The sequence below is a fragment of the Halichoerus grypus genome, chromosome 5, assembly GCF_964656455.1.
Source record: "Halichoerus grypus chromosome 5, mHalGry1.hap1.1, whole genome shotgun sequence".
NCBI lineage: Eukaryota > Metazoa > Chordata > Mammalia > Carnivora > Phocidae > Halichoerus > Halichoerus grypus.
Genome location: NC_135716.1, coordinates 145,147,969 through 145,171,498, shown reverse-complemented (window position 1 = coordinate 145,171,498; position 23,530 = coordinate 145,147,969). Strand labels below are relative to the sequence as shown.

Genomic DNA, 23,530 nt, shown 5'->3' with positions numbered 1-23,530 from the left:
AAATTGTCCTTCCGTAGGTGAATAGATAAACTGTGGTACATCCAGACAATGGAGTATTATCCAATGCTAAAACAAAAATGAGTTATCAAGTCCTGCAAAGAAATGGGGGTCTCTTAAATGCATATTACTAAGTGAGAGATGTCAAACTGAAAAGCCTCCATTCTATATGATTCCAACTATACGACATTCTGGAAAAGGTAAAACTATGGACACACTAAAAAGATTAATGGTGCCAGGGGTTTGGGGAGAGGTAGGGATGAATTGGAGGAGCACAGAGGATTTTAGTGCCTCAAAAATTTCTTTATGATACCATAATGGTAGATACTTATCATTATAGATTTGTCCAAACCCAAAGATTGTACAATACCAAGAGTGAAGTCTAATGTCATCTATGGACGCTGGGATAATGATTCGTTAACACAGCCTCATCAGCTGTAACACATGCACCACCCGGATGGAATATGGATAGTAGGGGAGGCTGTGCGTGTATGTAGACGGGGGGTGTTTGGGGACTCCCTGTCCTTTTGGCTTAATTTGGCTGTAAATCTAAAACTGCTTGAAAAAATACAGTCTATTTAAAACAAACAAACAAACAACAAAAATACTTTGTATGGCAAAATGCTATGTACACATGAGGGGTTATTACTGCTTAAATAGGCAGGTACTGTACATTGGGGGCACAGCTTGGCATTTACAGGGAGATGCTTAGAAACAGAACATCTTTTGGAGCTGTGTTTTTCTTCTCTGAATAAAGTTAGTGTGCTAGAGGCCAAGGTTAACACCTTTATGACTGTGGCAGCCAGCTTTCATGTGTTCCTTCCCTCTGCCCTAACACACAGGTATGCAAATGCATCAGGGAGGGGTAAACTTGAAGCTTCATGAACTAATTCCTGAGAGATAAGTTAACTGCAGAACTGGCCTTCAACCACTTCCCCTCTCTGGGCTTCAGTTTCCCTGCTTGAAAGGAAAGACATTTTAGATGTTTTCTAAAACACTTTCCAGCTCTGAGCTTCTATTAGTCTTCTTTTAATTTCTCCAGGGGCCTGTGCTTTCTCTGGCTTCTAAGCTTCTGGGCATGTGGTTCCTTCCACTAGGACCACTGTCCCCACTTGCCTGGCTGACTGTTTGCTGTTCTGCCTTTCTGGTCTCAGCATAGGTATCACTCTGAGGGAAGTCCTCTTGACCCCTCTACACAGATTTGAGTGCCCTTCTCCATGCTAGCAGACCCTGACTCATCCTCTGTTTCTGTGCTTAATATACTAAATGATAACTTTCTGTTTATTTGTCTCTTCCCCACACTAGACTGCCACACTGCTGAGTGCAGAGTGTTGTAGGTATCACACACACACACACACACACACACACACTACAGGGAGTCTCAGGCCCAGATTTTCTTGGGGATGGCCCAGCTCTGTCTCTGCTTGGGGAGCTACCAGACCCAAATCCTCTGGGTCGGACCATGCCTCCAGAAACACTCAACCACCAGCTAGAAGCTGTGAGTGGGAAAAACATCTTTCATTCGTAAAGGAACAATTTACATTATTAAAAGAATCATTACTATTAGAACTTACTTGCAATAAAGCCTTTCTAAAGGGCCACAGAGTCCCTTTAAGTGTGATCTTTTTACATAATTGTTTTTAAAAATTTATCAGAGGGAAGATTTAAGATCTGCAGTCTCCCAACCCAAGGATCTCTCAAAGGTTAAGGCAAAGGATCAGAAATGATAATAATTATAACAGACCTTTGAGCACTTGGTTTGGAATTTTCCATTGCATTGACAGGAAGGCAGACACCTTCTGTCCTGGCACCTTCCTGCTGTCCCGGGTTGGCTTCGTCCACCCTGCACCTTTGTTCAGCTCCGCCCAGTACTGCCTAGCTGTAGCCTCTCTGCCCACCAGCCTCAGAGCCGGCTCTGGTTGTGCCGAGATGGGGCTGCCCAGGCCAGGCCTGTGGCTGAAGAGGCTCTGGGTCCTCTTGCAGGTGGCCGTGCAGGTGGCCATGGGCAAAGTGTTCCTGATACTGTTTCCCGAGAGAGTCAAGCAACACATCTTGGCCATGAATGAGAAGAACCCCCACTTTTCCTATGACAACTGGGCCCCGACCTTCTACAGCATGCAGTATTTCTGGTTTGTCCTGAAGGTCCGATGGCAGCGACTAGAGGACAGGACTGAGCCCGGGGGCCTGGCCCCCAACTGCCCTGTGGTCCGGCTCTCAGGACAGAGGTGCCACATTTGGGACTTCATGCAAGGTCAGGAGATGGTTACGAGCTTGAGATGTGCTTGGAATGGGGGTGCAGAGGTGGGTGGGGAGGTGGGTGGGAAAGTCCTGAATTCTCCTACTCTAGCTGCTCCTTTTTTGGTTTCTTGTCCTCTTCTTACTTCCTGAAACTGGGACTTCTAGATTCTGTTCTTCTGAGCAGCATCACCACCTTCCCAGGCCCTTAACCCGCAAGCCAGCCATACTGGCCTTCAGCTCCTTCTACACACTCTTCATTTAGCCCCTCGTTCAGGCTTAACGTCCTCAACTTTTCTTTATTGCGCCTGACCTGGTAGGTAGTTACGTGTGGGGGTGTTTGGTTAATGTCTGCTGCCCTCACCGGCCTGCATGCACTATGCAGCTGGAGCCCGTGGATGAAGCCCAGGCCCAGCCTTGTGCTCAAGGTCCTCCCTGGGCCAACTCCCGCCTCCCTTGCCGGTCTCACCTACAGGCTTCCCCTCAGCTCGAGCCTCCAAATGAACTCTTGAGCCTGGCACGTCCCTTGTGCTCTCCCTTCTCTACCTTGCTGATGTTGTTGGCTCTTCCCCTCTATCACCCACAGTCCAAAACCCCTCATCCGCAAGGCCTGCTCTCCCGCCCCCCTTCCGTGAGGCCGTCTTGGATCCCTACAGCTAGGCACGTGCTCTCTCTCTGGGGCTCATGGCTCTGCATCTGCCCCTCTCCTCAGACTCTGATTCTTCCCACCCAGCATCTGGCTGCCAAGCACAAGTGTTTTCTTCCCACCTGATGGGGAGCCTCATGACAGAACTGTGTCTGATTCACCTCTGAATTCCCAGCACCTAGACCCAGCAGATAGAGTAGAGAAGGTCCCTGAGGCAAGTTGGCTAATCTAGTGTTTTTCAAAGCATGTTCTTTGGAAGCCACATCCCACAGATACGCTTTACCACATTGAGTTTCCTGATTGAAATAGCTTGGGAAACCACGTACACCATACCCTCCTCTTGGAAATTCAGAGAGCACACGAGTATTTAAAAAGCTCTGAGAAGCCTTGAAGCTTAAAAACAAGCAAAACTTGAAAAAACTGACAAAACACTGACTGATTTTCCTAACACACAACCCCTAACTCTCCACCTGAGGAAATGCCCATTATCATCACCCAGGTTCCAAAGAACACCTTTTGGGAAACGTTGGCCTAATCCAACCCTCTCACTTTAGAAGGGAGATGGAGAACACTGAGAGGCAGAGAACAGAGCCAGTGAGTGACCAAGTCAGACCCAGAATTGGACTTCCTCATCTCGTTCTTTCCAGTGCACCTCAGCAAACATTCCTGAGCACCTCCTCTGTGCCTGGCCCCTAGCTAGATGCCAGGAACTCAGAGTTAGGTAAGAGCTTGCTCCTTCACTCGAGGAGTTTAGGGTTTCATCGAACAAACAGATGTCATAAACAAATCCTCACAGTTCTGTGAGACAGGGGAAGCCGTAAAGGTATAAAGTCTGCCTGCGGGGCTTGGAAGGTTTCCTGGAGGAGGTGGTTTTGGAATGAGGCTTGAAAAATGAGAAAGATCTTTGTAGCTTGGGAAGGGAAAAGTGTTTCGAGCAGAGGGCAGGGCAAGAGTTTTCTGCTCATGACTTTACAACTGCAGGACACAAATGACCTCCTTTTATTCAACATCCACTAAGTGACCATGATAACAAGAGCAATGAGAATAACCGCTAACTTTTATTGAGCGTCTACTATGTGCCAAGCACTGTGCTAGAACCAGGCCAGTTTGCCAAATACCGATCTAGTGACCAGTTCCATGAAAGCCAACTTGGCTCAGGGCAGTTCACAGAATGTACTTGCTTCTCTTAACTGTTCACTTTTAGTGGACCGGTTTACGTTTTAAAGACTGTTCTATTTGTCTCTGCTCCCTGCTATTGCTCCTTAGACTGAAGAATAGAAAGAGAGGGAGACCAAGAGACAAAACTCTACCTGTAAAATAGAGTTGGCTTTTGGCTTATTGACCCAGAAATAATGGTACTGACTGGTCCTGAAATAATAGATACTGGTGGTACGGACATCAACATGACTGGTCTCTGCCCTGGAAAATCTCAGGGCCTGGAGGGGGAGATGGTGTAGTGAGAGAGGGAACCAGAGGGTTCTGGAAGAAGTGGGATGGGGTAGGGAGGCGGTCAGAGGAAGGCTTCTTGGAGAAGAGGATGGTGAGCTGATTGTCTAGGGGCAGTGAAGCCTTGGGATGGGTGGGGAAGAGGGGAGCGGGGAGCAGAGGAGGACAGAGGAGAGGAAACACAGAGGGCTGAGATGTGGAGGAGCGTGGGTCAGTTTTGGCAGAATTGGGGCTGGGGGGGGCATGAAGCTGGTGAAGAATGAGGCTGGACACATCATCAGAGACCAGCGTTTAAGGGATCTTCTGTGTCTTACTGAAGAGGGTAGACTTCATCCTGAGGGTATTGGTGAATTCTAGAAGGATTTTCAAGCAGGGTGTTAACAATGATCAGTTCTGCTTAATAGAAAGAGATCCTCTAACTGCTTTGGAAACCCATCAGCCACTAAAAAGCTCTGATGTATGCTTTGAGTATAAATCTGATTTTACAGCCACAGACCAGAAGGTCTAGAAGGTCTAGAAGACTCTATGGATAATCTAAAGCAGTTCTTTCGTTTTTCACATGCAGAGGCCCAGAGAGGTAAATTACTTGCTCAGAGTCAGTCGTATGGCGAGTTCTTGTAGAGCCTGAACTAGAACTTGTGGCTTCTGACTCTCAGCTAGTGGACTTCTTATTATTGGATAAGACAACAGAGGCTCAGCGGAATTCCCAGCCACCTTCTATCCTCTGCGTGTTCACACATGTGTACACACATGACCTACACACACTCCCAGACACACATGCAGAGCAAAACACTGGTGTTTAACTGGTATGTTGTGGTAGAAGGCAAGTCTGGATCATTTATTTTCTAGGTACTTGGGAGTTAATAGGAAACTAGATTTATTTCAGTCCCTGTTTATGATCTTCTAAAATCTCCCCAAGTGTACCCGGGAGGTGTCATCTAGCAATGATAAATGGGCTTTCTCTGCTGAGAGAGACTGGCACAGGCCTTAATTTACTGGCCTGGAGGTCATGATGGGGGGTTCAAGTCCAGCTACTACAGAGCTCTCTCCCCATTTCTACAGACAAGATGGACTTGACAGCACTAGCCCGATGTCTGGAATGGTGTTCTCTGCCCCGTGGCTTGTGCACACAGGCAGAGTGCCAGTCCTCTGTCCCGTCAACCCCTTGCACCCATCCTTCCTCTCTGCTATCAGGAAAGCGGGGAACTAAGTTTAAACTTTGCCCTCCATACTGATCACTGCACCCAACCACACTATAAATAATTAAACACATGGCTCTGTCTTTTCCAGTTTCCTAATCAGTGAGTGTTGAATTTTTTTTTTCCAATTAAAAGCAAAATTCCAGATAGCTAATATTTAGCACTGGTCCTGACGTTAAGTCTTTGGGGTTCTTATCTAAAGCGTGACTCTCTGGGGTCATTGGAGGCCAGTGGCTGGGCACTTGGCCTTGACTTGCCTCTGAGCCTACCCTGAGGAGGCCTGGGCAGCCCTGTCACATGGGCGAGGACTAGTGTAATCATCCAACAGGGACTGAGGCCCACTCAGTGCCCCCTAGTGCCTCCTAAGAGATTAATCTGTGAGCCAAGGACAAGGAGAGCTTTTTATTTCCTGGCCAGCGTTCTCCTCATGTACTGAAAAATGAAGACTCTATTACAGTCAATTGTTTCTCTCTTTACTTGGCCACCAGGAAACTCAGTCAAATATAAGTTCAGTTATGATGAATGCATGGGACCTTAAGACCACTTTATTTGTTTTCCATCTTTCCCTCCTGTTCTGTGCCTCCCAGAGGGCATGATTTTTTTTTCATTAAAAAAATTTTTTTGACTATATGTATAGGCTGCTTCAAACCTATTGCACAATGAGGTGAGGGTATAACTAAGGAAATACACCATCAGCAAGTCCTGTCAGTTTCCTCTTTCACCTTCTCCGCTGCCCACACCCTAGCCCAGGCTCCCATTCTCTCTCCCGTGCATTGCTCCAAGGGCCCCTGGCTGGATCCTCCCCACTTCTGTTCCCATCCTCAGGCCTTTCTCCGTAGTGTGATCTTCAGGTGTAAATCTGACCATGTTTCATTATATACCTCTACCATACGAGTTGGTTCTGGCTTGCAAGCCACAGAAACGCACTCTGGTTTTCTTAGTCACAGACACACATATACAAAAGAATGCACTAAGAATGTGTTGCAAGATCCCCAGGATCAACCACAGCTGGAGCACTGGGCCTGGACTGTCTTTTAGCCTTAAAAGTCAGGCCTGGATGCTGCTGTCACTGTGGTTGCCTTGGGAACTGACCCCCTCCCCCCAGGACCCCACCATCCCTGACAGGAGCGCTGCCACTGGGCCATGGATGAATTCTGCCGTCTCAGTGACTCCAGGATCTAAGATCTCTATGGGATGGTCCAATCAGCCCAGACTGGGCCACTGCTTATGCCTTGGCTGCTCGGGACAAAGAACAGACCTGGCCCCTCTTCCTCCATAGAGGCGTACTCTCCCATTAATAGCATACAAAATAGGGAATTCCAACTAGGGAGGATGGTTAGGAACTGGGCAGCCAAAATTGCAACAAATATCCACCATCCTTGCTTTATATCTCCATGATGTCCCATTGTATCTAGAATAAAATCCAGATTTTTCACCAAGGCATAGGAGAGCCTGCCTCCCCTGGCCCATACCTGCCTCTCCAGTCCTACCTCTCCCGACCCCCCTTCCCCCACCTCGCACCCCCTCCCCAGGCCTGGCTCTGGTCGTAGTGGCCTTGCAGGTCCTTGAACACACCAAGCTCGTCCTGCCTCAGGGTCTTTGTACAGGTTAGAGTCCTTTTGTCTGGAGAATGCCCTCCTCCTCCCTTTGCCCATGGCTGGCTCTTTGCTATCCTTCATTTCTCAGGTTAAATGGCATGTCCTCAGAGACCTTTCCTGACCCACCTGTCTAAAGTAGGTCATTCCTTTATAGCCTCTTTCGTAACACTTATCACAAGTTGAAATTACCACACTTATGTGTTTACTTGTTTTTTGCCATGGAACAGACCTCAAATTGCATGCGGGAAGAGCCCGGCTGGCCTTGTTCTCTGCTAAGCACCCGCCCCCACCCCGCAGTGTGTGGCAGAGAGCCTTGCACACTGTAAGTGCTGCGTAAATGCTTGTAGGTGGAATGTGAGTGTGCTGGGGGACACGAGGGTGAATGAGGAACAGGCTCCACCCTCGAGGGGTGACAAGTAGCCTGGGGATAAAACGGGCCACGTCACAGGGCATGACCTCCTGTGCTACCAGATGTGAGGTGAGGCCTCAACCATGTCCACTCCGGCCACGGGGAACCCCCCAGGTGTTGGCAGCTCCCGAAGGCCACTCCCCATCAAAGGTGGGGACGTTGCAGAAGGCTCCCAGCCAGGGCTGGTTTTTCATGGGTGTGGGACCAGTAAATCACACAGGGAAAGGCCCTGTGCTTGAAGTTTAATGTTCTGCATTAGCTGTCTTGAAATCCTTAATCATTTTATCTTGGCATTTGCATTTTATAAGGGAAGCCTGATGGGATAGTGGAACCTGCCAAGGGACTTGGAGCCTTGGCTTGTGCAGGACCTGGCCTCCCACAGCCTTCTTGCTCCCTGGGACATGTCCTCCACGACTCGCTCTTCTACCCTCAGACTCAGGGCTCGTCCAACCTCCTTCCCACTCCTCCCAGTGACTGCCGCCACCTTCTGACCCCAGAGAGGGCCTGGACACAGGCACAGAGAGGCTGGGGTCAGGTGTGTGCCGCCTGCCGCATCTCGTGGCAGGGCCTGGAGGCGGCTGTCCCCATCCTGGCCTGACAGCGCCAGGGGGCAGTGTCAGGTGACTGGGGCAAAGTGGTGGGAGAAGCCTGTTGCCCGTCTCCCCACCCCCACCAAGGAGCCTAGCATCTCTGAGTGGCGGTTGTGAAACCCTGTGGGGTGGGTGGTGGGCATGTGGGGAGGGGAAATGTCTAGCTGTTTCTCACCATGCCCTCTCTGGGGCATCGTGTGTTGGTCTGCTGGCTGGAAGGAGAGGAAAGCTGGTAGCCGGTGGCCACAGTCACACAGGCACGTACACACTGAGTTTTGGGGCTCCTGGGTGACTGTGAGGGGCCGCATTTGCCCTATGAATATCCCTATGTCCATGAGAGTGAGACATAAAATAGTACCTAGAAAATGTGAGTGCAAGAGAGAGACCACAGAAGCAGATCTTTTTATTTTCATATATTTAGTGGCACTTCCCCCCCACTTTGTGAACAAGGGGCCCAGCATTTTCAGTTTGCACTGAGCCAGCAAATTATGTAACCGGTCTTGCCCCTACCCTTCATTCCCCTTTGTGGCATCCCCTTCGCTGCCTGTCCCACGTCCTAGCTCAGGGATGAGATAACTGCTGACAGCAGCTTACATTCATTGAGGATCTACTACGGGCCAAGCACCATTTTAAGCCCTTATCCGTACTACCTGTAATCCTCAAAACAATCCTATAAGGTAAGTAGTATTATTATATCCATTTGTGAATGAGGAAACAGGTGCTTTGAATGAGAAGAGCTCCGAATTGAGAGTCTAGAAGTCAGGGTATTAATTTTAACTCCACCCTTGACCTGCTGTGTGACCCGGAGCAAGCCTGTAAACAAGGAGAAAAACTGCCTACCTTGCAGTATACTAATCTCATCACATGAGAAGACAGATCTGTGCCTGCCTTATAAACTGCCTCAGAGGGACTCCCATTTTAATTACCACTTAGTGGCAGCAGGTGGTCCACTGAGCACCCCCCACCCGCCCCGATAAAATCCCCTCCTTGTGGAGAGGAGCAAACTGGCTCCAGCCTCTGCTAAGTCATGCTCTGTAGGCTTCAGCCCTGCCTGCCCCCCCCTCTATGGCCTGGCTCCATCTTTGAGGGAAAATAAAAGTAATAGAAGTGAGAGCATCTGGAGCAAAATGGTGCTGACAACTCAATGCTGTGTGTAGAGGATTGGTCGTTGATGATTCCATTCCTGTTTCAGGCAACAGGCCACTGGTGCTGAATTTTGGAAGTTGTACCTGACCTTCATTTCTTTTCAAATTTGACCAATTCAAGAGACTTACTGAAGACTTTTGCTCCATAGCAGACTTCCTCATCATTTACATCGAAGAAGCACACGCATCAGGTACAGAGAGAATTCCTGCCCCTGCCTCTTCCTACCTTCTCCTTTCTCCCTTGCTTCCCCCAAGCCCCAGCTCAAGGTTGGGGAGGAGGGAGGAAGAGGAATGAGGGAAAGAGCCGCTCTTCACTGAGTGAGTACCTGCCGTCTTTCAGCCCCTGCTGCCTTTACCCACCACTTGCTAACCCTACAGTCTGTGCTTTCAACCTGGCACACAGAGCAAAACACCCGGAGGGGGCACCTGGGTGGCTCGGTCGGTTAAGCGTCTGACGTTGGCTCACGTCATGATCTCAGGATCCTGGGATCGAGCCCCACGTCGTCATAGGGCTCCCTGCTCAGCGGGAAGTCCGCTTCTCCCTCTGCCTCCCTCCCCTTGCTCCTTCTCTCTCTCAAATAAATAAAAATCTTGGGGGGGAAAAAAAAACCTGGAGGGACAGGTCCAGCTGGCCAAGCACCCAACAATTTTGAATGGATAAATAGGGAAATCAAGGGAGAGAAGCTAATAGGAGGAATTTAGACCTGAAACGTCACAAGTGAAATGACTGCTCTGTAACTACATGTGAGATCCCTCCTAAGACTCTCCAAGCTCAAAGGTCACACTGTGGTTCATCTCAGTCGATGGTTCCCAAGCTTTAGTGAGCATCAGAAGTACCTGGAAGGCTTGTTAAAACAGACTGCTGGGCCCCCCACCCCCACCCCAGAGTTCATCAGTTAGATCTGGAATGGGGCCTGAGAATTCACATTTCTGACAAGCTCTGGGTGATGCTGAAGCTGCTGGTCTGGGGACCACACTTGGAGATCCCCTGCCCCAGGCTAGCTTTCATCGGCGGGGGCAGGCATTCTTTCTTCACCCCTGACAGGTGGTCACACATTTTCATTACTTCACGGGAAATCTTGTTCCTTTGCGGGACAGCTCTGTTCGGGAGAGCTCTCCCTGAAACTCCTACAGCTTGTGGTCTAAGCCCCTTGAACTTCACAAAATGGTCAGACACCCCCCTCTCTCCCCAATTTTCAAGGGGATTGAATCCATGAGAGTGGCCCAACTCTCAAACCCAAAGACTGAAGAAGGCAGGAAGTAACGTGTGGCCGAGTGAGACAAGTGTCACTTACTTGCCCATCTCCCACAAGGTTCGTCTGTCTCCCAGCACCTGGCAGAGCCCGTGTCCCAGAATCAGAGCTCAGCAAAAGTTGGATGAGTGGGTTTAGGCCAGTATTATATTAGCCTTGCCGGTTTATCCGTGTGTTGTTAAGTGTAGGTTGCTATTCACTATCAGCAAAGTTGGTCCAGTATATGCTCCCTGGATCCCTGACATCAGAGCCACCTGGGTGGCTTGTTAAAAACGCATATTCCAGGGCCCCACCCCAGGCCCATTGCGTCCTGATTTATTGCACCCAAAGGTTTGAGACCTTCTTTCAACTTAATACAGTGTTCACTTAACTGGCAGCTTCTGTCCTCATGAAGACTCTGGGGGCCACCTGAAAGATTAGCTTAGCGTCCTAGCTACACAGAGGTGCATGATACTGTGCTCTCTACTTTCATGTACTTTAACATTTTTCCATAATACAATCGAAAATAGCACAGGTAACAGCGCAGATGCGAGCACAGCCTATCTCTGGGGCAGACGCCCCTTTGGGAGAGTAGCAGCCATGAGTTACAGAAAGAATTTGGGCACCTTCAGGGGTCTGTGGTCATCAGGGCCGAGAAGAGACCATGCCTGGATGTCGTTGCAGCGGCCAGCCCTTCTCCAACTCTAACGTGTGCTTAAATGACCTGGGGGGGGGCCTCAGCAGGGCGGCTCCCCAGGTGATGCTAAGCCTGCCAGCCCAGGGTCTGCACTTGGAGTCACGAGAGCCAGCTCTAATCTCCAAAGGAACGAGCCGTAAACTGCAACGAGAGGGGTGGATCGTCACAGACATTGTTTCTGGTCCTGATACCTGTCTCCTGACTCATTTCTCCTGGAGTCAGCCCAGGATGAAACTTTCCTCGACCCAGGGCTGACTATCTCAAGCCAATGAGGAAAGACCTCCTGACCCTGTTCTGACACAGACCAGTTTCTTGCCTCTGTGCTTTGCCAATCCTGGTTCGGGCGTTTTTTCTCCCCCACCCAACAACCTCGTTCCTCAGGGTACTTGTTTCTGTCAATCAGACAAAAACCTGAACCCGGCAGAATTCAAATGCACAGAGCCAGTGTCCACCAATCCCACAAGGTCTGGGGCCTGGGGCCCAAATCAGGTTCCCACATGCCACATGTCTGTCTAGGTAAATTATGGGGAGGCACTCGAGGCGTGGTGGGAAGGACATGGACTTCGGAGTTTCAGACATGAGTATGGGTCCCGGCTCCACCATGTGACCTTGGGCAACTTACCTTCCATGCCCACTTTTGGGACAGTGAAATGGGATGACAACACCACCCCCACAGAGTCACTCATTCGACAATATTTCATGAGTACCTGCTCTGTGCCCGCCCTGGGCTGGGCTGAGGGATATTGAGACCAAAGATACACACAGTTCCCGCCTCGCAGGGACTCACAGTTAAAGCTGGGGAAGTGAGTCACTGCTCCTCTCCGGGCCTTCGTGTCCTCAGCTGCAGGATGAGGGGGAGAATCCCAGCTTGGCCGCCCCTAGGAGGTCGTTGTGAAGCTCCAAGGAGCTAATGGTTGCACAAGACTGACTGCCTAAACATGATACAAAGGTAAGCTGGTCTTACTGTCATCTACAAAGTTCTGATGTCTTGGGGCAGGTAATAGTTACTTTACCTTGTGGCCAGGCACTTGGTGTGAATTTCTCCCAAGAGCTGGTTTCTCTTGGAGGAAGGTTTCTGAGCAGGGGATTTTGAAGCATTGAGGAGGTGGAGTCATTTCTGCTGATAGACTTAACCAACTTCTATTACCCTGGGAGGCAGCTATTACTGTAAACACAAATCACATGGCTTCCGAGGGAGCCCAAGACCACATTAGCTGGGCCCAGACTCCCCAGAAATGGGGCAAGTAGAAGGGCAAGGCCAGTAGCACTTTATGGTTATTTTTTTTCAGCCCATTAACATGAGTACCACTTCCTGTAAGTAACAGAAGGGCACCTTGGCCAATGAGGCCATTTGAAAATCCCCTTCCATTTAACGTTAAGCAGCCTTAGGTGGGTTTGGCTTGGGGCATCTCCAGAGCAAAGTAGCAGGATACCTGTGGTAAAGAATAAAAACCAGGTTCTTTCCTACCTGGCTGGTATCTGGGGGAGTCAGGCAAAATAAACCAGTATTTTTGAAGCAGCTTCTGTGAACCAGGCAGAGTCCCGGGAATTCTGTATAAGTTATGTCACCGGCATCTGCAACGTTGGTCCTATTAACCCCTTAGCAGATGAGGAAGCTGAGACTTTAAAGAGATTTCAAGAGCTTGCCCAATAACACACAATTGAGAATGTCAGGGAAGGCTTCCTGGAGGAGAGGGCGCTAGAGCTGTGGTTCTCAACGAGGCTGATTTTTGTCCCCCAAGGGACATCTGGCAACGCCTGGAGAAGTTTTTGGTTGTCAAAAACAAATTGAAGGGAGGGTGGGGTGCTGGTGCTACTGACATCTAGTGAGTAGAAGCCAAAGATGCTGCTCAACATCCTGTAACACACGGGATGACACGCCCACCACAAAACGTCAACAGTACCAACGTTGAGAAGCCCTGTGTTGGAGCTGAAGCTTAAAAGGACAGGTGGGGTCTCCAATATGGAAAAGACGGTAAGGACATAGGGAAGGGGGGGGCATTTGAGGAGGAGTCACTTCAGCGAGATGTGGAAGGACCGGCAGCCATGACTAGAAGTGCAGGTCGGGAGAGATGGCCGGGATCACTACATGTTTGCTAAGGAGCTGGTCCTGTCATCGGTTTTCAAGCAGAGAAAAAAATCTGATCAAAGTTTGTGTTAGTAATCATTGTCAGAGATTTTTGGATGATGAGTTAGAGGGTAGCAAGATCAGGAGGTGGGAATACTTCTTAGGGGTGGAAAGCAAGGGTGGTTGTCAGGCTAGCAGTTGTACTTGGCTCTGAACTCACCCTGAGGCGCAGATGTCGTGAGGCTGTCCGTAGAGCTAACGTCAGCGGCAGTGGCTGAAGTCGTAGGAGAGAGAAAGTCCTGTGCTCACACTGTGGGTGGAGGCAGCCCCGTGAGGAAGAGGGTGGGAGTGAGAAGCAGCTTGGGGGTTGTGGGTCAAGGAATCCCAGGTGTTTCACCCACCCGGCTGGAACAGAGGCTGGAGGAACACGGCACAGACAGGCCAGGTCACTGAGGAGCTTGGGATTTCTCCTGAGGATGATAGGGAGCCATCTAAAGACCTAAGCAGGAGAGTCACATGGTCAGATGTGCACTTTGGAAAGAACATTCTGGTGGAGAATAATTAGAAGAGGGAGGTTGTCTAGACGCTAGAATAGTAGTTCTCAAACTTTTGGTGTGTTGTTAGAATCATCTGGAAGGCTGTTAAAAGATTGGTGGGCCCCATTCCTTGGCAGTCTAGGGTGGGGCCTAAGAATTACCAACACACCCCCAGGTGACACCAACACTGCTGGTCCGGGCAGAGAACTACTGCTCTAGACCCTTGCCTCGCAGAGTGTGGTCCAGGCACCAAGCAGCCTTGGCTTCCTGGGCGGCAGCTAGACCCTCAGTGCTACCCTAGACAGACTGAATCAGGATCTGCCTTTAACAAGGTCCCCGTGTGGCTCAAATACACATTCAAGTTCGAGAAGCACTGGCCCAGGGGACTCTCCCATGCTGAAGAGCCAAGGTCTAGGAGTCAGGAGCCCTGGGCTTCCATTCTGGATCAGTCAGTAACTCCCTATGTGATCCCGTGCATTCACCCATAATAGGAAACTGGGCCCAATCTGGCCAAGGGCTTCTCTATCTGGGACCCTCAGTTAAAGGGGGTGGGGATGGGGGTATTTAAGCTGCAGGAAATACGTGCCCTGCCTGTGAGGCCCACTGCCCATCTCTTCTTTTGCAGATGGCTGGGCTTTTAAGAACAACGTGAACATCAGGACTCACAGGAATCTCCAGGACCGCCTGCAGGCTGCCCGCTTGCTGCTGGACAGGAGCCCCCAGTGCCCTGTGGTGGTGGACACGATGGAGAACCAAAGCAGCCAGCGCTACGCGGCACTGCCTGAGAGGCTCTATGTGCTCCAGGAGGGCAGGATCCTCTACAAGGTGACCAGGGGCACAGGGCCCAGGAAGGGCACGGGCAGAAAGGGCTTTGTAGCAGGCAGACCTGCCTTCCCGTCGCCGCCCAGCCATTTACCAGCCATGTGACCAGGGGCAAGTCCTCTCCTCGGGTGGAGTTTCAGTTTCCTCTTCTGCAAAAGGGAGGTGCAGCCCCCCCACCTCACGGGGGGGTAAAATAATGCACAGGAAAGTCCCTAGAGTTTGGACTGGAGCTGCAGCCTCTGGTTGCCTTCCGAACCCAGAAGACTGGCCCAGCCCTAGTTCAGTTTGGAGCTGAATGAGAGAAGCTTGTCTCCATTTCATAAACAACGCTCAGAGGACATTGACTTGCCCAAGGTCACACTGCACAAGGCTCTGATTCCAATTCTAAATCCTTTGGACGGGGTGGGCCAGGAGTGGGAGGGTCTGAGGCAGGCCTGAACCTGGAGCGGGTTGTCGGAGCGGGAGCAGAACAAACCCTACACGGGCAGCTGGAGATGCTGAAGCAGGGATTCAAGGCAGGAGCTGAGTCCCGGCTTGCTTTCTGGTGATTGTGCCCCGCTTAGGGCTTCCAGCCTGGCCAGGGTGGGGGATGAAAGCACAGCCTCTGGTCACTTGGGCACCGTTGGCCTCCCCTAAGAGGGCAGAAACCGTTTTATAGCTGCCGAAGGGATTCCAAACCTTGGAGAGCCCAGGAAGCCCAACCACGAGGCTGCTCCTCTGCCCACAGGTCAAGCTGGCCCTACTTCTGCAGTGAAATGAGCAACGACTTGCAGATGAATCCCCGAGGTGCCAGGGGTCACAGCACAAGGATTCAGGTCCTTCTTCCTTTCTCCTCCCCAGAGACGTGGCTCTAAGATGGCATGATGGAGGCCGGCAGGGTTAGGCCCCGTGCAACACAGGAATGAATTGAAAATGGCTCACCCCTTACTTGGAGTCTGAGGGATAAGGAAGACACACACACAGTTGCCCAGTGTCCCAAGTACTATGAGACTCCGGAGCGGGGATTAGCAGATCTTTTCTGCAAAGGGCCTGTTTGTAAATATTTTCGACTTTGTGGGCCAAATAAATTCCTGGTCACAACAATTCAATCCTGCTGTTACAGCACAAAATCAGCACAGACAAGAGGTAAATGAGTGTGACGCATCAGGACAGACTTGGCTCTCAGATGATAAATTTCCTGACCCCTGAGGAAGGGTAGGCTCTTTAGAGGTGGTGACAATTGTGTGGGCCTAAAGGCTAGGAAGCCAGCCACATGAGCAGGGTGAGTGAAAAGCATTGCAAATATAGGGAAGAAGGTGGGCAAAGGCACTGAGGCATGTTACAGCAGCGTGTGAATGGAGAATTGGGGGCATTTAGGTGACAGGGGTCTCATTCTGGACCAAGGATTTCAGCCTACCTCTTAGGACAAAGGAGAGCCATTGACAAGTTTTGAGCAGGAGAGAGGCATGATCGGATCTGTATTTTATTTTATTTTATTTTATTATTATTATTTTTTAAATGTATTTATTAGAGAGAGAGAGAGCATGCGTGCATGTGAGTGGGGGGAGGGGTGGACAGAGAATTCCAAGCAGACTCCCTGCTGAGTGTGGAGCCCCATGTGGGGCTCGATCCGAGGACCCCGAGATCATGACCTGAGCTGAAATCAAGAGTCAGAAGCTCAACCGACTGAGCCCCCCAGGAGCCCCTGGATCTGTATTTTAGAAAAATCAATGGCTCCTGGGTGAGGCGTGGACTGGAGGAAGCAGGGACTGAGGACTGGGGATAGTCAGGAGGTGGGACGGCTGCCCAAGTAGGAGATGAAGAGGGCTGAACTAAGGCATTGGGACTGGAGAGGCAGAGGTGGGTCTGATTTAGAATGGCTGGAACTTGCTGTGAGGGGTAGAGAAGATAAGGCCTGTCTGCAGGTCTAATTATGGAAGAGCAGCTTATTTGTATAAGCTTTCTCCTTTTGAAACTATTCACTTTACCGCCTCTGGTTTTCCTCGTACTTCTCGGTCCGGTCTGCCCATTACAGGTTGGTGCCATTCCACACCCTCTCCCTGGGTGATCTCGTCCACCTTACGGTTGCCTCTGCCATTGACGACACCATTCTGGCAAGTCCCACGTAACTATCACTAGCCCTGTGCTCTCAACCCAGCTCCAGACCTACCTATTCCCGCAGGCTGGAAATCTGGGAATGCTGATTCATGTCTCTTGCAGGGTAAATCTGGCCCTTGGAACTACCATCCAGAGGAAGTTCGTGCTGTTCTGGAAAAGCTCCACAGGTAGTCTGGAAAGATTCCCCAGTTCTAGGTGATCAACAGGAGGGCTCCTCCAGTCTTGGCTCTCCTCCCAGCCCAGGTTGGCGGTTACCTCTGGACTCCTGTCCCCTGCTGAACCACTAGCTCAGATTGGTCTGCTCTAACCAAACAATTGTAATCAGAAAAAAAAGCAGCAAGTAAGCTGAATGTTAAAGACCATACAACTCGACGCTGCCCCCACTAGTGGAGACCACATTCATCGCATGACATCCCCACGTGAGAGAGGCCCCACTCCGGGGCCTCCTGCTGAGGTGTGGTATCTCTCTCCAGCCACTCTGATACCAAGTGTTCAGATATGGCGGTCCTTATGGTAGGCAAATTCATGTTCCCCAATTTGCCATTTATGGACTTGATCATCTAAGATACTAAACTGGCTTTTAGACCCAAGCATGGGGAGAATGCCGGTTGTTTAGAGAGCGGAGATGAGGAATTGAAAGCTGTCGTTCATTTATGCAGAAGCTCGCCTTCAAAATTGTTTCTCTGATTTCTTTGCAAGTCTCCTAATGGTCATTTGTGTTAGATTACATCAGACTAATGGATAACCATTGGTATTCATCTGTTTTAACTCTGCTTCTTTTCATATTTGTCTATGACGGCCACAGCCTAAAGCACACACAGCTGTGACTTGATTTGAAAGAAAATGTTTTAAGATGCAGCAAGCTAATACAGAATGATTAAACTATCTCAGGCTATTTGAGATGGCTTGGTGTGATCTTTACATTTTCTTTTCCAATTTGTGTCAGCCTATTTTATCTTGCATTATAGCCCAGTGTAATCTGATCAGCAAAATTACCATATGCTTGGAAGCGTCTCATTTGGTGGGAAGAACATTCATTCTCCGTGGGTTACATATCAAGTGTCCCTTTGTCTTGGGAACTGCTAAAGAATGTTTCACATTGGAATCAAACTACCTTCACAACATGACAGAAAAGAATAGACTTGGGAGACATTTTTCTTTTCTTTTTTTTTTTTTAAAGATTTTATTTATTTGACAGAACACAAGCAGGGGGAGTGGGAGAGGGAGAAGCAGGCTTCCTGCAGAGCAAGGAGCCCGATGCGGGGCTGGATCCCATGACCCTGGGACCATGACCTGAGCCGAAGGCACCCTGGCGCCCTGGGAGACATTTTTCTAACATGAAAACACATTCTCCTTGGCTCAGCCTTTGTTGCTACAATGTTAACACTATTAATGTTACTATTTTATTCTTTTAAAAAAACTTATCATTAATCATCCACCAGGCACCCATGTTCAGATAGTTAAGTCATCTAATCTTTATGTATCGCAAAGAGGAGACTATTACCCCCATTTTATAGATGGGAAATCAAGGCTCAGAGCTGAATTTGTGGAAGGTCTTAGAACCAGTAAGTAACAAGCTAAGATTCAAAGCCCATCTCTAACTTGCAGCCGGAATCCTGGCTCTGCTCCGCGCTAGCTATGTGACTGTGGCTCAGCTGCCTTGGTCTCTTGAACTATAAAATAGGATGCTAGTCGTGCCTGCTGCCTAGAGGATTTGTGAGTAAAACACTCAGAACTGTGCCTGCCTTGGAGAAAATGCCATGGACGTGCTGACTATTATTATTATAAGTCGTTCCACAACTGCCTCCTGGGCCCCCTTTTCAGGGAGCGGGAGATGGAGGGAAGGCAGGACAGTAGGGACACTGAATAAAAATTCTTCATCCTGCCAAAGCAACGCAGGCGTGGGTTTGTGCGGGTACACTGAGAGTGAGGAGCTGGGCAAACAGTGGGGCTGAAGCCCAGCTGAGCCCTGTCCTTCCTAAGCCCCAATTCCATAAAAGGAGACAGCGGATAAGCCCACGCTCCTCTGAATCACTCCTCAGATGGTCCCCCCGATTCATGCCTATAAATGCACAGAAAGCTCCTGGTTTTCAGTGAACAATAGTAGCTAGAACTGAGGAGTTTTCAGAATGTTAAAATAGACCCCAAGCCTTCCAAGTCAATTCTCTTCAGTTTAATGCTTCAGACATTCATTGAGCACTGATTCTTTACTGGGTGCTGAGTAATGCACAGATGGACAAGGTCCCGCTTAACCTCACAGGGGGACGAGGGATCCATGGCAATGACCATAATTAAAAGCGAGTATGATGGGGGAGAGCTGACATAAAGACTCACTGCTCAGGGAGGACAGAGGGGAGGGCAATCCTGCAGGGCTGGGTAGGTCTGGGAAAGCCTGGCGGAGCTGGTGGCATTTGGGCTGGGGCTTCGAGGAAGCCCAGGCCTTCCACAGTCTGCGATGGGAACCTGGAGAGCACAGGAAGGGAAAAGGACATTTGTGGGGAAACTCGCATGGCAGAGGTGGAAAAGAACTGTGCAGGGCACTCAGCAGGTTTGGACTCTCATTCTGCTAAACTGGCCACAGACAATTTCATTTCGGGTAAGCCCAGCCCTGAAGTTCTGCAGGTGTGTTAACATGTTTTCTGCAGCATGCTTAGGTGTCAACTGAAGAAGGATTCAGGATACCTATTCTGCCATATAGATGACAGCACTGAAAGTCTCAAGTAGTTTTTTCAAGAGGACATGGGAGTGCCTGGGTGGTGCAGTAGGTTAAGAATCCGACTCTTGGTTTCGGCTCAGGATGTGATCTCAGGGTCTTGAGTTCGAGCCCCACATTGGGCTCTGTGCTCAGTGGGGAGTCTGCTTGAGATTCTCTCTCTTCCTCTCCCCTCCCCTTGTCCCTCCTGCTCTCTCTCTCTCTCTCTCTCATAAGTAAATCTTAAAAAAACCCGAGAAGGGCACATGGATGCTGTACTCCCTGACGTCTGACATGCTTGCACCTGCCAAGTCTGTTGTCTGCAGCCCGCAGGATCCCTGGCTGGGATTCAGACTCTTGTGTTTCAGCCTCTTTACCTCAGAGATTCGCAGACACTGCTCCACTGTTGTCTAGCAGTCGTGAGAGGAGGAGTCTGAGGCCAGCCTGAGTGATTTCTCCCAGCACTTGAACTGCTTTTGTTCGGCCTAGAGACCTGTCAGATTCTTTCTTTATACTTGAGATTCAGTAACTTCACCAAGACCTAGTTCCAGTGTTGATTGTTTTAATATCAAAATTTCCTGTGATACTGCTAGAGTCTGAAGATTTGTGTCCCCCTCAGATTCATATGCTGAATCCTAAAGCTCAGTGTGATAGTATTAGGGTAGGACTGGGAGGAACGCTGAATGGATCACCCGTCGGCAGCGAACCCCTTAGGAATGAGATTAGTGCTGTTATAAAAGAGGCCCCAGAGAGCTAGCTTGCCCCCTTCCATTGGGGGAGGATACAAGCAGTCTGCAACCCCAGAAGATGGCCCTCACCCGACCTTGCTGACACCCTGATCTCAGACTTTCAGGCTCCAGAACCCTAAGAAATAAATTTCTATTGTCTATAAGCCACCCAGTCTATGGCATTCTTGTTATAGTGGCCTGAACAACTAAGGCAAATACAATATCCTCTTCTGGTCCTAAGATTTAATTCTTCTTCTTCTTCTTCTTCTTTTTTTTTTTTTTAACTTCAGGGACATTCTCTTCAGTTGCCCTGAACATCTTTTCTATTGTATTTTGTCCTACTCTCTCCCTCAGGAAGTAGAATTACAGGTATATTGTATCCCCTGTTCTTCCATAGCTGTTACCTTCTCTATAACTATTTTTAAAAAAATTTTTTAGAAGATTTTATTTATTTATTTGAGAGAGAGAGAACACTAGCAGGGTTAGGGGCAGATGGAGAGGGAGAAGCAGACTCCCTGCTGAGCGGGGAGCCCAACGTGAGGCTCGATCCCAGAAGCCTGGGATCATGACCTGAGCTGAAGGCAGACACTTAACTGACTGAGCCACCCAGGCACCCCTCTATAACTATTTTTAAATCTGTGTTCTTTTCTATTTCATTTTGTGATTTTTCTCAAGCTCTCTCCTCTGACCCGGATGCTTCTTAAACTGGGTTTATTTCTGCGCCAGATACAGTTTGTTGGTTCTCACCCAGTCCCATTTGCCCACCCTCTCCCCCAGATTTCAGGGAGCTGAAAGCCTGAAGGCCGCATTCTGGTTGGTTCTGCCAGTGGGAAGCACTGGTGGGAGCTTAGAAGGTGGGTGGAAGGGAGAAGCCATTTTTCCGCTTCTGGCTGGAGAGATTGCAGGGACTGGGTCCTGTGGCTGTGCGGCTGTCACCAGCCACGGTGGGGGGCAGCTTCTGTTCAACTGTGGTGGTGCCTCCCCTGGTCAACAGCGGCCAACACTGGCCAAGAACAGCCATGTGGCTCATGGGTGCAACTCTGGGTTACATCCCCACCTCCTATTTGTTTTCCTAGCCTGCCTCTTCAACATTTTGTAACAAATTCCCTGCCTTCGTTCCCTCTCTGCTTTAAATATAGATCTGGAGCAAATGCAGTTTTCCTGGTTGAATGCTGACTGCTACAATTACCATCATTATCCCTTTGCTTCTTACGTGGCTTTACCTCTGTTTCTTTTCTTAGCGCTGGCAGTTTGCTGTTCATCTTCTGTGCCTTATAATTTTTTCTTTAAATCCTTGTATCTCTTCTTTAGCTCTTTTTGTCTTTTTAAAAGATAACTATTTTTTAGTCTCAATTCTTGTGTTCTTTCATTTCTCTTGCAACATCTGTTGTGCATCCGCCTTATTTTTCTGTTTTTTCCCCTCCATTTCTTTTAGTGGCTAGTTACATCTCCCTATAGTATGGCAGTTCTCAAACTTCGGCATGCATCAAAATCACCTGGAGGGCTTGTTAAGGTACAGATTCATGGGTCCCAACCGCAGCATTTCTGATTCAACAGATCTGCAGTTGGGATAGGAAATCTGCATTTCTAACAAGTTCTCAGGTAAGAGGCTGCCTCTGCTGTTTCAGGGACCACACTCTGGGAAGCGCGGCGAGAATGGATGTTGTCGGTGATCCACCCCGATCCCTCTCACCAAGCCAACACACCCATCAGCCAGCTGCTGTGAATGCTGGCTGTTAATGGCTCACAGATGCCCCTTTTCCTGAGAAGTTCCCCCAACAGGAGCTATGCCACCCAGAAATCCCTGAGAGGTTGTGTTCCCCTGAAGGTGACCCATGATTGATGCATTTGTCATACAAAGTCCTGGTCCCTTGCCTCAAGGTGGGAGTAGACCTCTCAGGTGCCATTCATGATCCAGAGCTCCTTATGGGATCAGGCTGGGACTTCAGCTGAAGCCATAGCTTTTTTTTTTTTTTTTAAAGATTTATTAATTTATTTTCAGGAGGGGGGCAGAGGGAGAGAATCTTCAAGCGGACTTCCTGCCGAGCGTGGAGCCCAACGAGGGGCTCCATCCCACGACCCTGAGATCACAACCTGAAGGAAACCAAGAGTTGGACGCTCAACTGCCTGAGCCACCCAGGCGCCCCTGAAGCCTCTCTTTGATTAACTTTCTCCCCTTGCCTTATCCTGCTTCCTGAGAGCACTCACTCAATAAATCACTCCTACAAGAGTCCCTGTTTCAGGCTGTTTCTAGAGAAAATGACCTAACGCAGTCCCCTTCTGGGTCTTTTCTGATCACTCTTTAATGGGGCTTATTTGTTGCTGGAACAGAGTGTAGAAGGATGAGGAGGAGTAAGCTGGGGCAATCTGCAACTTTCATTTAGATTAGCTGTCTTAAATACCCTCTTATTAAGTTTATTACCTCCTTTGCAATGGGGCTCCTAGAAATCCCCTTCAGTCACACTCTGTTTCAACTGCCTTCTCACCACCTGTTATGCACTGAATTCATATGTTGTAGCTCTAACCCCCAATGTGACTGTGTTTGGAGACAGGGCTTGGAGGTGGTAATTAAGGTTAGATGAGGTCAGGGGGCACCTGGGGGGGCTCAGTCGTTAGGCGTCTGCCTTCGGCTCAGGTCATGATCCCGGGGTCCTGGGATCGAGCCCTGCATCGCGTCCCTGCTGGGCGGGAAGCCTGCTTCTCCCTCCCCCACTCCCCCTGCTGTGTTCCCTCTCTGGCTGTGTCTCTCTCTGTCAAATAAATAAATAAAATCTTTTAAAAAAGGTTAGATGAGGTCAGGCTAGGGCACTGATACTAGAGGATCAGTGTCCTTTTAAGTAAAGACACTTTACTTGAAGTGGCTCAGTCAGTTAATTGTCTGACTTCGGCTCTGGTGGTGATCCCAGGGTGCTGGGATTGAACCCTATGTTGGGCTCTCTGCTCAGTGGGGAGCCTGCTTCTCCCTCTCCCTCTGCCCCTCTCCCCCTGCTTGTGCGCTTGCTCATGCTCCCTCTGTCAAATAAATAAATAAAATCTTAAAAAAAGAAAAAGAAAAAAGAAAGAAAAGACACCAGAGGGGGGCACCTGGGTCGCTCAGTCAATTAAGTGCCTGACTTCAGCTCAGGTCATGATCTTGGGGTCCTGGGATCGAGCCTCGGGTCAGGCTCCCTGTCCGGTGGGAAGTCTGCTTGTCCTTCTCCCTCTGCCCCCCACCCCCGCTGGCACTCTCTCTCTCAAATAAATAAAATACTAAAAAAAAAAGAGAGACCCCCCCAGAGAGTTCTCTCTCCTGCTCTGTACAAAGAAGAGGTCATGTGAGCACATAGGGAGATGGTGCTCATCTCCAAACCAAGAAGAGAGGTCTCACCCAACCAACTACACTGGCACCCTGAT

At 49.5% G+C, this 23,530-nt stretch overlaps 2 protein-coding genes across 17 annotated transcripts in view; one reads left to right on the top strand and one right to left on the bottom strand.

Annotated features, from left to right (window-relative positions):
- Nucleotides 1-1,704: 1,704 nt before the first annotated feature.
- Nucleotides 1,705-23,162, top strand: DIO1 (iodothyronine deiodinase 1). 12 transcript variants are annotated; one of them, XR_013448181.1, is made up of 6 exons: nt 1,866-2,248; nt 9,313-9,456; nt 14,424-14,623; nt 15,348-16,713; nt 16,820-16,884; nt 22,140-22,208. XR_013448181.1 is itself a non-coding variant. In XM_078073116.1 (5 exons), exons 1-5 carry the CDS (start codon nt 1,927-1,929, stop codon nt 22,285-22,287), a joined length of 879 nt encoding a protein of 292 aa, XP_077929242.1. In that variant the 5' UTR covers nt 1,864-1,926; the 3' UTR covers nt 22,288-23,162. The 12 variants fall into 12 exon arrangements, 4 of the variants coding, with proteins under 4 accessions (XP_077929242.1, XP_035963361.1, XP_035963363.1 ...); XR_013448182.1 differs by lacking the exon at nt 22,140-22,208 and having other exon boundaries at nt 15,348-15,435; nt 16,635-16,713; nt 16,820-17,617; XR_013448183.1 differs by lacking the exon at nt 22,140-22,208 and having other exon boundaries at nt 15,348-15,435; nt 16,635-16,724; nt 16,820-17,617.
- The window catches only part of IFT25 (intraflagellar transport 25), a 39,361-nt gene continuing 34,706 nt past the window's right edge, over nt 18,876-23,530 (bottom strand). For all 5 annotated transcript variants that reach the window (XM_036107476.2, XM_036107475.2, XM_078073120.1 and 2 more), the window contains one exon: nt 18,876-19,180. In XM_036107476.2, coding sequence (XP_035963369.1) covers nt 19,055-19,180 — 126 coding nt within the window. In that variant the 3' untranslated portion in view covers nt 18,876-19,054. The remainder of the gene's footprint in view (nt 19,181-23,530) is intronic.